Source organism: Neofelis nebulosa, chromosome 12 (genome assembly GCF_028018385.1).
Source record: "Neofelis nebulosa isolate mNeoNeb1 chromosome 12, mNeoNeb1.pri, whole genome shotgun sequence".
Taxonomy (NCBI): Eukaryota; Metazoa; Chordata; class Mammalia; order Carnivora; family Felidae; genus Neofelis; species Neofelis nebulosa.
Genome location: NC_080793.1, coordinates 8,068,651 through 8,083,892, shown reverse-complemented (window position 1 = coordinate 8,083,892; position 15,242 = coordinate 8,068,651). Strand labels below are relative to the sequence as shown.

Sequence of the window (15,242 nt, the reverse complement as noted above, 5' to 3'; positions counted from 1 at the left end):
TTGAGAAGTTTTTTTTTAAACATTTTTTTTAACGTTTATTTATTTTTGAGACAGAGCATGAATGGGGGAGGGGCAGAGAGAGAGGGAGACACAGAATCAGAAACAGGCTCCAGGCTCTGAGCGGTCAGCACAGAGCCCGACGCGGGGCTCGAAATCACGGACCGCGAGATCGTGACCTGAGCCGAAATCAGATGCTTAACCGACTGAGCCACCCAGGCGCCCCTACATTGAGAAGTTTTAACTAAGTAATCAAAGACCTGATAGAGATGAAACCTAAAACTTTTATTTTCCTGGAGGATAAGGCTTTGTTTGCATTGTCTTACCAAGAGCAGATCAACAGTTCAAGAAAACTTGTCATTTGAGCTGAGAGAAAAGCAGAATTTCAACCTTATACCAGTGTACTTTTAAAATTTCATTCATCTTAACCTGCTACAACTTTCTTTTGCTTTCAAATTTTGTCCCAAAGTCATTTTTTCCCCAAATAACCAGTCTCACTTAGGACAAAATTACTTTCTTCTACCCTCAAGAAAAGTGTATTTTCATTCTTTATATCTTTCTTATATACCTCCTATTTTCCTATATACAGGGTTGTTTTCTTTATTTTCATCAGTCTTAACGTTTATTTATTTTTGAGACAGAGAGAGACAGAGCATGAATGGGGGAGGGTCAGAGAGAGGGAGACGCAGAATCTGAAACAGGCTCCAGGCTCTGAGCTGTCAGCACAGAGCCTGACGCAGGGCTTGAGCTCACGGACTGTGAGATCATGACCCGAGCCGAAGTCGGCCGCTTAACCGACTGAGCCACCCAGGCGCCCCTGTTTTCATCAGTCTTAAGTACATTTACCAGAATTTTAACTCAGGAAACCTTAGTCTCCAATTGAGGACTTAGTAACCAATTGAGAGGTGTTTACATCAGAATTTTTAAATTTTTTTTACATTTATTTATTTTTGAGACACAGAGAGAGACAGAGCACAACTGGGGGAGGGGCAGAGAGAGAGGGAGACAGAATATGAAACAGGGTTCAGGCTCTGAGCTGCCAGCACAGAGCCTGACATGGGGCTCAAACTCACAAACCATGAGATCATGACCTGAGTCGAAGTTGGCTGCCCAACCGACTGAGCCACCCAGGTGCTCCCAGAATTTTTTTTTATATGGTAAATTCATGAACCAATTAAGTACAAAGCATGTTTTCCAATATATCTGAAAAGCCTTAAATTTCTCAGCAATAAGAAGTTAAAAACACACATCTGTGTTCAATCATCAAAGCTTTAGCATCCCATTCTATTTGGAAAGTTTCAGGTTACCAAGGACCTTGAAAGTTATCTTAACAATTGCCCATGAAAACTTAGAGACAGAAAACATTAACTATCATTAACAAATTGCAACAGAGATAACATGAACTTATTTGATCTTTGCTGATAACTTTAAAGACAGGTCCAATAAACTTAAGTTAGTTTAAACATCGAATATGTTTCACCTGCGTCCACCTAAAAGTCAATCAATTTTTCCCCATTGTCAATTTTCATCTGGGGCACTAGTGGAGATATCTGAAATGGGTGGTCCAAGGCGGGGAGGCGGGGTGGACTTTGCTCCTTGACTTGGAGGGTGGGAGGAGGAACCAATGGTGCCTGAGACATTGAGAATGGTATAGGACCACACCCAAGTTGGTGCAGAAACATGAGGGGGAGGGGAAGGCAGAAGCAGCAACTGCTTGGGAATATTCCTTGAAGTCTCTGTCCCGAGGTAGACTAACCACAGTTGGCTCTAATTATAGCCATTAACCTGGGAAATGAGGGAGAATCCCTCACCTCTATTAAGCAGGGGAACAGGGAGAGAGAGTCAGTGTCCCCTTTTAGTCTGGTTCTATCTCGGCTAGACTATAAGGTCCCCTTCTTGAGGTTCCTCCTGATTTCGGCTGGGGTTTTGGGACTTTCCCTGGTTGGGACACATTCTTTTTAAGTCCTTTCCCCTTGAAGTAGGTCTATATTTATGGCTTTCTCGGCTTCCTGCCCTGATCCCTTGGAGAGCCTCTTGATAGCAGTGGATGTGGACCAGCATCTGGAGAGGGCCTGAGCCTGGTGGCAGCAACACAGACAAGGGAGGAGTTTCAAGCTCAGGGAAAGGGAGAGGGAGCCTAATGAGTCATGAGGAGGCAGAACACTAGGGGAGTGGTGGGTTGCTTCTTTGCCTCCCTGGGTGAGTCTCCGGGTAAAGCAGCTAAAACCTTTGCCTGGCTCTCCTTGCTCTGTCCCAACCCCATGATGCTCCCTTGAGGCGGACTCACAAACACAGAGGGACAGGGGCACCCCCTCCACTGAGGAGACCAGCCAGATGCCTGCCTGGCCATGTCCTGAAGGAACCCAAGTGACGCTCAGCCCCACAGGTCACAGCCCTGCAACCCACGATCAGAAACCACTCTGATATTGCCACAGACCAAGTTCCATCCATCATGGAATTGCAGACAGGCCCACTCAGACTCCATGGGCCCCTAGGACCCCAAAGGCACCCGCCCGTGGAGCCACAGAATTGAACTCAGCAGGCAAGTTAGACCGAGTCGCACATTCACATACACACCAGATGTTATTACATTCCCTCCCATAGAATCCCTACTTGTGAGACTTCTGAAGTCTCAGGGAGTGATCAGGTCCCCCTTCCACCCTTGTGAGTGGGCGTGACTAGATTGGGCCCCAGCCTTACCGGTTGCGACGTTGGGTCCAGGTCCTCACCTGCCAAGTTTCCTGGAGTCCGGCGGGAACAGCAGAGCGGGGGCTGGCCTGAGGCAACCAAGCAGGAGACTGCCAAACTTCAGGCAGGGCGCTCACTCTTCCTTGCAATCCCTCATTCCGTCACCGCCTCACCGTTCTCCCAAATCGGTGGCAACAATGGGCCAGCGTGGTTGGGTTTACTGGTCAGGGAACCAAATTTGTTATGGAACCAGGCCGGAACGCTGGCGGAAAAACCAACCAGCACTCAGAGATCTTGGTGGATCAGAGATTTATTTAACATCCACGGGCTCAGAGGAGATGGTTTCCCCAAAGATCTGAGCCCCAAACGCGAGTGGGAAGGGTAATTTATATTTATCAGCCTCCATATTTGGGGGGGGGGGTTCGTGTATGCAGCAAAGGAAGAAGAACCCAGAGGAGGGGTCTCTAAGCTAGAGACCAGAGTTTGTTTTAGCCCCATCAGCCATCTTTGGTGTACTTTATTCACTTCTCCCACAATAGAGTGACTTTCCTTATTTCCATCAGTCTTAATTATGTTTAGCAGAATTTTGACTCTTAGCAACCTTAGTGTCCAGCTGAGACTAAGTAGTAACCATTTGTAAACTGTTACACCAGAATCCTTTAGATGGAAAATTCATGAATGAATTAAGCATAAACCATGTTTTCCAATAGACCCAAATATTCCTACTTTCTCTGCAATAAGAAGTCAAAAGCACAAATCTATGTTCAGTAATCAATGCTTTAGCACTCCATTCTATTTGGAAAAGACCTAGATATCCAGTGAATTCAATCCCATTTATCCAAGTGTCAGATTACCAAAGACTATGAAAGCTATCTCAACAATTATCCGTGAAAACTTTGAGATACACAAAATTAACTATTATTTTAAGTCATCTTGTTGCTAACAAATTGCAACAGAGACAACATGAGCTTATTTGATCTTTAGGAAACCTTGATAGAATAAAGTTTTAATTTGATGCTGGTAACTTTAAATACATATCTATCTTAGCTAAACCAACAAACTTAAATAAGCTTAAACGTCGAATATGTTCCACCTGCGTTCACTTAAAAGACAATCGATTTGTTCCCCATTGTCATATTTTACCTGGGACAGCAGTGGGGGAATCTGAAGTGGGCGATCCAAGGGGGTGCTCATTGCTCCTTGACATGCGGGTGGAAGGATGGTATAGAAGCCAGTTACTTAGGTCACAAGGAAGGTGAGGCAGAAAAGGAGCAGGGGGAGGGGAAGTCAGAAGAGGCAAAATGCCAGAAGGCAGAGAAAGAGGATTCCTGGTTCTAACCCTTGTCATCTGGGAAAGAGGAGACGCCATGTTTGTTTGTTTGTTTTGATTTCCACCAAAGTGGAAATAGGGAGTCTATGCCAGGCTAGAGAAGACAGGGAATTTCCCTGAAACAAAGGGAGCTTCAGCAGCTGCTGGAGAATATTCTTCACGTCCCTGCCCCTAGATAGACTAACCGCGGTTGGCTCCAATTATAGCCATTAACTAGGGAAATGAATGAGGGAGAGGCCCCCACATCTATTAGGAGGAGGAACAGAGAGAAAGAATCAGCATCCCCTTTGTCAGGGATGGCCTGTATTTCCTCTAGCAACTGAGTTCCATCAGGAGGAGGCCTGTTAGGACATCCACTATGTTGGGAGGGAGCTTACTAGCCACACACATTTGGGCAAATACATTCTGTAAAAATTTTTTTTAACATTTATTTATTATTGAGAGACAGACACAGCATGAGCAGGGGAGGGGAAGAGAGAGGGGGAGACACAGAATCTGAAGCAGGCTCCAGGCTCTGAGCTGTCAGCACAGAGCCTGACAGGGGGCTTGAACTCACAAACTGTGAGATCATAACCTGAGCTGAAGTCAGTCACCTAACTAACTGAGCCACCCAGACACTTCAAGGTAAATACATTCTGCAACAGACCTTTTGGTCTGGGTCCTCACTTAGAACTGTGAGGGCCTGGAACTAGGCTGCCTCCGTCCATTTACCCTGTTTTCTGCAGAAGAGATCTAACTTCTTCATCCTACTAAGGCCATGCAGTGTTACAGGAAATCAGTCCTTTCCTAAATTTTGCAATCCAAATTGTTTCCAGTGGGTTGAAAAGGCATCCCAAGGATGAGTCGTTGGCAACCAAGGAGAAGGTCCCATCCTCCTCCTAGAGAGAGAAAAGTATAGAAGGTCCATTACCACAAAAATCCACGTCCCCCCCCCCCCCCAACTCCCAGGTGGCATCCCAGGCACAAGATATATCAGAGGTTCCTGAAGTGTCAAAGTGATCTGAGGCATACCTTGATTCGCTATGATCAGCTGCTAAGGACTTCTGTAGGAGGGATGCTAGTGTCCCCCTGTTTTCCCATTGCATCCTAGGCTACAAATAGGTGTGGGCAGATGGACCTAGTTTGCCTTGCTGAGAAGGCTGAGGAAACCACCGTTTTTAACCCATGGAAAACACTGGAAAAGTTTTACAAGGGGGAATTGCCCAATTTTGTAATTTAAGTAGTAGTTAGCAGAGGTCATTGACTGAAAACAGTGAAGACAGAAACCATGATGATCTAACCTACATTCCAACACATAACATCATTAGAGCTGACTTCGTAGGCAACATTCCCAGTTGGGTTTTAATTCAATCAGGACTTGTTTTGCCGGCACCCAGGGTAGGTCCCACAGCCAGAACTGGCTAGACCAGGGATGTGGAGGGAATCACATTAGACCAATGAGGAGGAAACCTCACATGGGAGTCTTAAGATTGTCAGCCATGCTAGTCACTTAGGTGGCTGTCCCGTGCCCAAAACAGACAATTATGTATAAGGATAGGAATAAAGAGAGGGCATCAAGTTTCTGGGTCATTTTGCCTTTCCTGACTGGACACTCACTTCCAGACAAAAGCCAGGCTTTCTCCTCCCTGTAGAGTAGCCATGGGCTAGAGGAGTATAACCTGAACAATAAACAGGAAAGTGTTCCAATAACACCATACTCCTTGAAAAGCCCCAGAAGTAAGAGTAAAGGAACCAAGTTTGCACCGAAGCTCAGAGTCCAGATGAAAAGACTGATACTTCCATATTGGGAGACAAATGATAAAGTTTTAGAGTGTATGTGTGTGTGTGTGTGTGTGTGTGTGTGCGGGGGGGGGGGGGCTGTTCCAGAGCTAATAGCCAAGAAAGAATTCCTGAAGATGTGTTTGGTGCAAAAAAAGTGATTTTATTAAAGCAAGGGGACAGGCCCCATGGGCAGAAAGAGCTGCACTCTGGTTGTGAAGACTGACTGATTATGTACTATGAAGTTAGAGGGGGGTATAGTCAAAAGGAAGGGAGGCCTCCAGAAGGACTTTGATATGCTAAAGAGGACTCCTAATCACCTCAGGCCTTGCTATTGTCAAACTAAGGTTGTTTTACCTCTAGTAAGGCATTTGTATTAGGAATGGTAGGGGTTCCTAGAGAAATGTTGTTCTGGTCCTTTCCTCAATTATTTGTCAATGGGTTGCAGCATATCAGGAAATTTAATTTACCTTATATTTACTTCTTGCCTTTCTTCCCTGCATCACCATGGGGGTGGGGGTGATAATAGGGCTCCAGGAAATTGAGTCTATAGACTTCTGGAGATCAGGCTATTGATAACATTGCCTTTTCTTATAATCTACTAAGATATTTGTAAACTGATGGAAGACTCATGTCCTGCATGACTGGGATCTCTATCAGTCAACCATTTGGGGTGTGTGTGTGTGTGTGTGTGTGTGTGTTTACCTTTTCTTTGTTCTTGGGCAGCCAGAGGAATGTCACACATATCCCACCTGGGGGGGTGGAGTTCTATCTAGCTTGTACATTGCCCTCAGTTTTCCTTATGTTCCCTCTTTACCCAGAGTCCCTTCTTCTCTCAGGGCCCACCACCCAAAGGCCATGTTAGGCTAGCTTGTTCCCCTGCAGCAAATGGAAGAGCCATTGAGGTTCTGGGAGTCTCATCTGTGGCCAGTGAGCCCTCAGGACAGCTTCAGGTTAGGCATTGTGCCAGCTCTGGCCAACTTGGTGACATCTAGGAGACACACCCAGGGGCTGGGACCCATCACTGCCTCCCATGGGCAGCCAAGCCCCCATGAGGAAAATGCCTCCCTCCTGGACAAAGCTGGGATCAGCCATGGTGGGAGCACTTCTGGGGGTCCAGTCCTAGCCTGGGCTTCACAGTCCAAGACTATGGCCAGAGATGGCAGGTGGTATCAGTGATCTCTCAAGGATGAGGCTGAGTCCTAGCACTCACTGTGACCCAAAGTACCTGGTGTCCAGAGAGGCAGGGTAGAGAGCCCCCCTTGGGGCCCCAGCCCACCACCCATTTTTACAAAGTGCAAATGCATGGTTTGCATTGTCCCCCAGCAGGATGGAACCGGGACTTTAGCCTCAGAGTTCTACTCTGTCAAGCTGTCTTATTTGTGGCTGGCATGCCTAGCTTGGGGTTTCTGTCCACTGGGCCCACAGGAGGGGCCAAGTCCCTTAGGGGCCAGCTGAAGTCTGGGTTCATCTTGCCAATGGGGCATGGATGAAATGGAGCAATGACTCAAGGTATGAATGATGTGGCTTTGGAATGGTGGGGATTCAGAGCTGACAGCCAAGAAAGAATTTTTGAGATATCTTTGGTGCAGAAAAAGTGATTTAAAAAAATTTTTTTAATTTAATTTATTTTTTAAATTTACATCCAAGTTAGTTAGCATATAGTGTAACAATGATTTCAGGAGTAGATTTGTTAATGCCCCTTACCCATTTAGCCCATCCCTCCCCCCCACAACCCCTCCAGTAACCTTCTGTTTGTTCTCCATATTTAAGAGTCTCTCAAGTTTTTGTCCCCCTCCCTGTTTTTATATAATTCTTTCTTCCTTTCCCTTATGTTTATCTGTTTTGTATCTTAAAGTCTTTATATAAGTCATATGATATTTGTCTTTCTCTGACTAATTTTTGCTTAGCATAATACCCTCTAGTTCCATCCATGTAGTTGCAAATGGCAAGATTTCATTCTTTTTGAATTGCCGAGTAATACTCCATTGTGTGTACACACACACACACACACACACACACACACACACGTATATGTATATGCATACATATATACCACATCTTCTTTATCCATTCATCCATTGATGGACATTTGGGCTGTTTCCATACTTTAGCTATTGTTGATAGTGCTGCTATAAACATTGGGGTGCATGTGCTCCTTTGAAACAGCATCCCTGTATCCCTTGGATAAATACTTAGTAGTGCAATTGCTGGATCATAGGGTAGTTCTATTTTTAATTTTTTTGAGGAACCTCCATATTGTTTTCCAGAGTGGCTGCACCAGTTTTCATTCCCACCAGCAGTGCAGAAGAGATCCTCTTTCTCTGCATCCTCACCAACATCTTTTGTTGCCTGAGTTGTTGATGTTTGCCATTCTGACAGGTGTGAAGTGGTATTTCATTGTGGTTTTGATTTGTATTTCCCTGATGATGAGTGATGTTGAGCATTTTTTCATGTGTCAGTTGGCCACCTGGATGTCTTGTTTGAAGTGTCTATTCATGTCTTTTGCCCGTTTCTTCACTGGATTATTTGTTTTTTGGGTGTTGAGTTTGATAAGTTCTTTATAGATTTTGGATACTAATCCTTTATCTGATAAGTAATTTGCAAATATCTTCTCGCATTCCATCGTTGCCTTTTAGTTTTGCTGATTGTTTCCTTTGCTGTGCGGAAGCTTTTATTTTGATGAGGTCCCAGTAGGTCATTTTTGCTTTTATTTCCCTTGCCTCTAGAGACATGTTGAGTAAGAAGTTGCTGTGGCCAAGGTCAAAGAAGGTTTTGCCTGATTTCTCCTCAAGGATTTTGATGGTTTCCTGTCTTACATTTAGGTCTTTCATCCATTTTGAGTTTATTTTGGGGTATGGTGTAAGGAAGTGATCCAGGTTCATTTTTCTGTATGTTACTGTCCAGTTTTCCCAGCACCACTTGCTGAAGAGACTATCTTTATTCCATTGAATATTATTCTTTCCTGCTTTGTCAAAGATTACTTGGCCATACGTTTGTGGGTACACTTCAGGGTTCTCTATTCTGTTCCATTGATCTGAGTGTCTGTTTTTGTGCCAGTACCATACTGTCTTGATGATTAGAGCTTTGTAATACAGCTTGCAGTCCAAAGGTGATTTTGTTAAAACATGGGGACAGGACTCTTGGACAGAAAGAGCTGCTGCACTGGGGTTGTGAAGAGTGACTGGTTATATACCATGGAGTTGGGGGCCATAAAGTTAAGAGGAAGTTTCTAAAGGGATTTTCATATTCTCAAGAAGACTTGCACATTACTGGAGGCCTAGATGTTGTCAAGCTAAGGTTGTTTTGCCCTTTAGCAAAGCATTAACATTAAGACAGTAAGGAATTCCTGGAGAAATGTTACACTCCATTTTTGCCTCATGTATTTGTCAATGGGCTGCAGGTCATAATGAAATTTAATGCCATGTGCCATTTCCTTCTTGCCTTTCTTCCCTATATCACTATGAGGGGGAGGTTGATACTGGGGCTCCAGGAAACTGAGTATAGTTTTCTGGAGATTAGGGAATTGATAAGATTCCATTTTTCTCCTAATTTACTAGAACAAGGGTAAATTAATGGAGACTCAAGTTCTGCAAACCTGTGATCTCTATCAGCTAACAATTTGTTTTCACTCCTTTCCTTTGTTCTTGGGCATCAAGGAGTGCCTGAACAATGTCATACATATCCCACCTGGGGGAAGAGGCATGCTAACATGTGCTTTGCCCTCAGCTTGCCTTATGCTCCTTCGTAAGGAACACTCCCCGGTAGGTCTTTGGTTGTGGGGTCAGGGAAAGGGTGTTTCACCTCGTGCCAAGGCCTAGGGTGGGTACTTGGGAAGGCCAGGATCTGGGCTCCATGAGCAACACAGGGTATACTCTGTCCTTCCCTACCAGGAATGTCCTCTTTCAGCTGAGTCCCCTTCCCTTCCTTTTAGAGACCCACAAAGCAGCATGGGCTCTGTTGGTGGGAGGCATTCTCTGTTTTCATTAGGTGCAATAAGGGGGCCCCACCGCACTTACCCCACCGTGTACTTGGGCCACAGCAGAGAAGCTCCTGGAGGTCAGAGATGACAGCTGGTCCAGATCACAGAACCCTGACCACACACAGTGCTAACCAGGGGGAAGAGACTGTGGAGACAGTCACTGTCCCTGCCAGAGATGTGGAGATATGGGGAATGCATCCTCTAGCCTCATGGACCTTTCTGTCCCTCATCTTGCATAATCCTGACCTAGGGGAAGGGCAGAAAGCTTGCCATGATCTTCAGCATGAGATACTAGCAATTGCCTCACCCTTCCAGGATTTGGCAAAGGATATGTCGCTCCACCCTGGGGTGAGCCATTGGCCACAGAGACCATAAATAGCATCCCCCCAGAAGCCTCCTCACTCATCCCCTCTATCAGGGAATATCTGGAGTGGTGCCTGCTTCCTCAGCCCTGAAGTCATGGCCTTAGGTCTCCTGTGGCTGAGCCTTGCTCTGCTGGGGGTCCTGCAGACCCAGGCCCAGGACTCCACCCAAAACCTGATCCCAGCCCCACCTCTGGACAGGGTCCCTCTGCAGCCTGACTTCCAAAATGAGCTGGTAAGGGTCCTGGAGGGGCAGGTGCAGGGAGGCCCTGAGAAGAGTGTGAACAGAGGGGAGGAGAGACAGGATGGGTTCAGACTTTAGCTCAGTCTGCCCTCTGGTGCCCTGATGGAAGACACACCTGAAACCTCCAACAACATGCAACCTTGCTGACAAGAGGGTTAGCTGAGTAGACAGACTCCCCTAGTCTACACTTTCTTCCATAATCCCTGTAGTCCTTGCAAGGTGGGAACACCTTCAGGCCCTCTACATAATGAGGAAACTGAGGCTCAGGGAAGCTAGCTGGCCACTTGCCAAGGGTCACCCGGTCCCTGACACACTCAGGGCTCCCGCCTTGCCTGATGGTCTACAGCTCCACCAGGCTCATCAGCTCAGCCTGGGTGGCCAGCTGGGTCCCAGCAGCCCAGTTAGAGGGGCTTCTGGTTGAGGCCCAGGCTGCCTACAGGTGCCTGCAGTGATGGAGCAGGAGGGTCCCCTGGGGCTGCTCCTTGCCCTGCCTATCACCAGCCCCCATTGTAGTTCCAGGGGAAATGGTACATCATAGGATTGGCAGGGAATGCATTTAATAAAGAAGAACACAGCCAGTTGAAGATGTATGCCACCACCTACGAGCTGAACGAAGAGAACAGCTACAATGTCACCTCTATCCTGGCCTGGTGAGTGCCACCACCTCCTAAGGGAGCATGGGGGGCCTACAGGACTGCCCTGGGGGTCCAAGAAGCAAACTAATGTCTTAGCCAAGGGGTGACCAAAGCTGAAAGATGATCATTCATCCTACCACTGGGTACTGGATCCTTGTGCTTATTCCTTCTTTCATTCACTAGATCAACATTTCTTGGTCACTTTAGCACAGACGCAGTAGAGTACTGAGGATGGACAGAGACTCTCTACCAAGGAGAGCAGGGTGTCCTAGAATGTGAGGAGGGTCACTGGATCTGGCGTGGAATCCCCCCTAGGACATTCTTAAGGGCTTCTAGGGAGGTGGTCTATGGAATGGGCCTTGAGGAACCAACCTGCATCAGTAGAAGGCCTGGGACCTTCATGGCAGGGCTGCTAGGCTGAGTCAGAGAGAGCCACTTCTTCAAGAAACAGCAAGCCATTTCATGGCTGCCCTGAGCAGGAGCTGATGAGCAGTGTGGGGTGGTGGGTGGTCACAGTGGCAGGGGCCTCAGGTACTGGTGAGTATGGCTCACCAGTGGGTATGGCTGCAGCAGGGAGAGGAATGATGGTGTGCAGCCCAGGAGGCTGATCAATCATAGGTGGAGATGACCAGAGTTTGGGGAAGATTAGGACCTAGAGAGGGGAGGCAAGGCTTACCCAGCTCCTCTGGGTTTCTGGATTTGTCACTTGGGTATGGGGATAGAGCATCTGTCATTGAAGGATCCGAAGAGGGGCAGGTGTTGGGATATCGGCTCTGGAGTGCCAGGGGACCAGATGTTGGCCCAACAGCTAAGGAAGTCTTTGGCATCCAGCAGACTGGAGCCTTGGTGGTGATTCCCCCAAGAATGGTTATAGCGGGATCCCGAAAGATAAGAATAGAGGACATGGGCACTTGGGTACCTCAGTTGTTTAAGCGTCCATCTTTGTCTCAGGTCATGATCTCATGGTTTGTCAGTGTGAGCCCCACATCGGGTTCTGTGCTGACAACTCAGAGCCTGGAGCCTGCTTTGGATTCTGTGTCTCCTTCTTTCTCTGCTCCTCCCCACCTCTTGCTCTCTCTCTCTCTCTCTCTCTCTCTCAAAAATTAATGAAAATGTTAAAATTAAAAAAAAAAAAAAATATATATATATATATATATATATATATATATATATATATATGGGACAAATGCCTTGGTGTGAGGAAAAGTATGCAGCAAAGGCTGCCAAGGGGAAACAGCCCAGAAGAAGGAAGGACAGTAGGTGCTGGGAGGGAGAGTATGGGCAGGTCAGAGTGGGCTCAGGGCAGAGTTGGCAGGGAGAGGCAGGGATGGGCTCAGTGGAGAAGAGCCAGGCCCATCTGAGGGGTGGGGAGTGAGACTCCTGCTGTGGCACGGTGGGCTGTCACCCTTTTACCCACCCATCTCTTGCTTCCACAGGAACGAGACCTGTGACCACTGGCTCAGAATTTTCATCCCAAGTTCACAGCCAGGCGAATTCACCCTGGGCAACATTGAGCGTGAGTCCCGAGTGGATTGGGTCTCCAGGGTCACTGACCTTCCTGTCCCCCCACACAGATGCCAAACTGTGGAGGTCGGGGTGGAAGCAATGGCTCCTTCTACCTGGCCAGGGCAGGCTAATTCCTTAGTGTCTGCCATGCAGGTTACATTGGAACTCAGAGCTACACTGTCCGAGTGGTGGCCACAGACTACAACCAGGTTGCCACCGTGTTCTTCAAGACAGTTTACAAAAACCAGGAGTTCTTCAAGATCACCCTCTATGGTGGGTCTTACCCCCTGGGACCTGGCTCTTGTTTGTGTTGGGGAAGAAGAGGCCCACGACACCCAGCCCCCAAGGTTACCTACACTCCAAGCCCTGGGAGGTGGGAGAGGGGTCTGTGAAAAGAGAGGTGGGGAGGGGTCTGAGGCATCATTCATGGGTTCCACAATATTTATGGGGCTTTTGCCAGCCACTCACCAGCCATCTTGGTCATAGGGAGGACCAAGGAGTTGACCCATGAGCTGAAGGAAAACTTCATTAGCTTCGCCAAAGCCCTGGGCCTCACCGATGAGCACATCATCTTCCCTATCCACATTGGTAATCACCGGCTGGTGACAGGAGAAGGGTATATGGGTACTGCCCAGGCCTGATGTTGCCTCACTAGGGAAGGGGAGAGAGAAGGGAGGCAGAGCCCTGCTGTAGTCACTGGAGCTCCAGGAGCCACTTTGGGTTCAAGAAGGCCCTGTCACACCCAGGGTTCTTGTTCCCAAGTTTCCTCCTTCACAATAGCTCAGTCCTGCCCACGTGAGAATTACACATTTGGGGCCAAGCTTCCCCAGTCTCCTTGCCTGGCCATTTCTCCCTCTTCCTCCTCCCTGCCTGGCCTGTTTGTCCTGGGCCACCTCCCCCTTTGCCCTGGGGCTGGCTCACCACTGACTTGGCAGGTGCCCTTGTCCTCAGGCAGCCTGGCCTGGGTAGGTGCCTCCCCAAGGCTGAGGGTGTGTCAGGACTCAGCAGGTAAACAGGCAGAAGGCTTGGTGCCCAAGCAGGAACTTGGCTGAGCCTCACCTGCCTCCTTTGGAGAATGGGTATCACCCAGGTCTGCTTGTCCTCAGGCCTCTCCTTCAGTCCCCTTCCCTATCATCTAGTCCTCTGCTGTACCATCCCTGAAGGGAAGCCCCAGAGCTTCTGTGACTGGATCCAGGACAGCCCAGGGGCAGTGCAGGGGTCCTGGAGGTCAAGGATCCCACACACACACCCCTGCCCATGCTGACCACTTTGTCCTCCACAGATCAGTGCATCGATGAGTGAGCAAAGGTGCGGTAAGTATGGCTGGAGAGGGGGCTGATGGTAGCCAGGGTGCATCTGGGAGGGGGTCCCAAGTCTGCCTTTGTCCCACCTGCCCAGCACCTCTTTATTCCCCTGACTCCCTCTCAGGTGCCCTCTGATTCTCTCCACCCCATCCCCCTCACGTCGACCTCTGCCCAGGGCATTGTCCAGCTGTCCCCACCACTCTGGACACCAGTGAGAGATCCAGGGGACCATTCTCACTACACATCCCACCAGCTCACTGCTTCCCAGACTGCCCTGTTAATGGAACCCTTCATTACTGTCTAAATAAACACATGTCCCCCAAACTCCAACCTGTGCTCCTTGACCTCTGGGCCCTCTGAGAGGGAAAAGAATCAAGGGTAGGCTCCTATTAGCATCACTCCCAGGTATTGTGGTCCCCAGCAAGGGATGGAGGCCACAGAAGCTGATTCTAGCTTTGACTGAACACTTCTAGCTCCCAAATCCAGGCCCAGACCCAGACCAGCAGGAGTCGTGACTTGCCCCTGCCTCCTAGCACACTGAAGGGGCACATCTCACACCCATGTTCAACCACCTGCAGCAGGTCCAATGTCAGAGGTCCAGCCAGAACCAGGCAGATGGAGAGGGTTTGGGGGTGGGTTGAGGTGCTGTCACCCCCGTCACCAGTGATAAAGTTTTGGAGTGATGGGGGGGCTCCCAAGCTAAGGGCCAATAAATATTTATTGAAGATATCTTTGGTGCAAAAATGTGATTTTATTAAAGCATGAGGACAGGACCCATGGGTGGGAAAAGCTGCACTGGGTTGTGATGGGTAACTGATTATATTTAGCCTCAAATTGGAGGAGGTCAGGGATAGAGTAGGTCTCTAAGGTATTTTGGAAGCAAGGTTTCCAGGACCTTGAGGGGCTCACTGTTGCTAGGGAAACACCACTTATTACAGTTGAATAAAACCTCACTCATGAGACTCTTCAGATGCATATCAGGGGCCATAAGTTTGGAGTATGATTGCCAGCATACACCTTGGGGTAGTTGAGAGAAGGAAGTAGACTTACAGGATCTTGGAGGTTGGGATAATGTTGACTTTAGGTTCTCTTTGCCCCTAGCAAAGTGTCATCTTCAAAGCAGCTGAGATCCTAGAGGGAGGTCATTGCTGGTTTAAGGACTTGTCAATGGGCTGCAGGCAGTAAGGGGATTTAATTTTTCATTTGCCTTAGTTTCCTACATCACCATGGCAAGCAATTAAATGCCTTTCCTTTGTTCTTGGGTAGCCAGGAGTGTGTGAGAAATATGTCACATATTCCACGGGGGGGGTGGGGGGGGTGTCAGCCTGTTTTGTTCACAGTTGCCTCAGATCCTCATCATATCCCCCCTGATCAACTTTGACCCTTAAATCTTTAAGTTTGTTGAAGGAAGAAGGTCTCATCTTCCATAGCTTCTT

The 15,242-nt window shown here is 48.0% G+C and overlaps 2 protein-coding genes across 5 annotated transcripts in view; both read left to right on the top strand.

Moving 5' to 3' along the window:
* LOC131491273 (neutrophil gelatinase-associated lipocalin-like) overlaps window positions 1-15,242 on the top strand; it is a 107,864-nt gene that overhangs the window by 10,262 nt on the left and 82,360 nt on the right. The window lies entirely within an intron of this gene.
* Window positions 10,171-14,123, top strand: LOC131491279 (neutrophil gelatinase-associated lipocalin-like). The gene is made up of 7 exons (XM_058693991.1): window positions 10,171-10,352; window positions 10,875-11,011; window positions 12,433-12,512; window positions 12,656-12,775; window positions 12,989-13,090; window positions 13,785-13,815; window positions 13,931-14,123. Exons 1-6 carry the CDS (start codon window positions 10,215-10,217, stop codon window positions 13,802-13,804), a joined length of 597 nt encoding a protein of 198 aa, XP_058549974.1. The 5' UTR covers window positions 10,171-10,214; the 3' UTR covers window positions 13,805-13,815; window positions 13,931-14,123.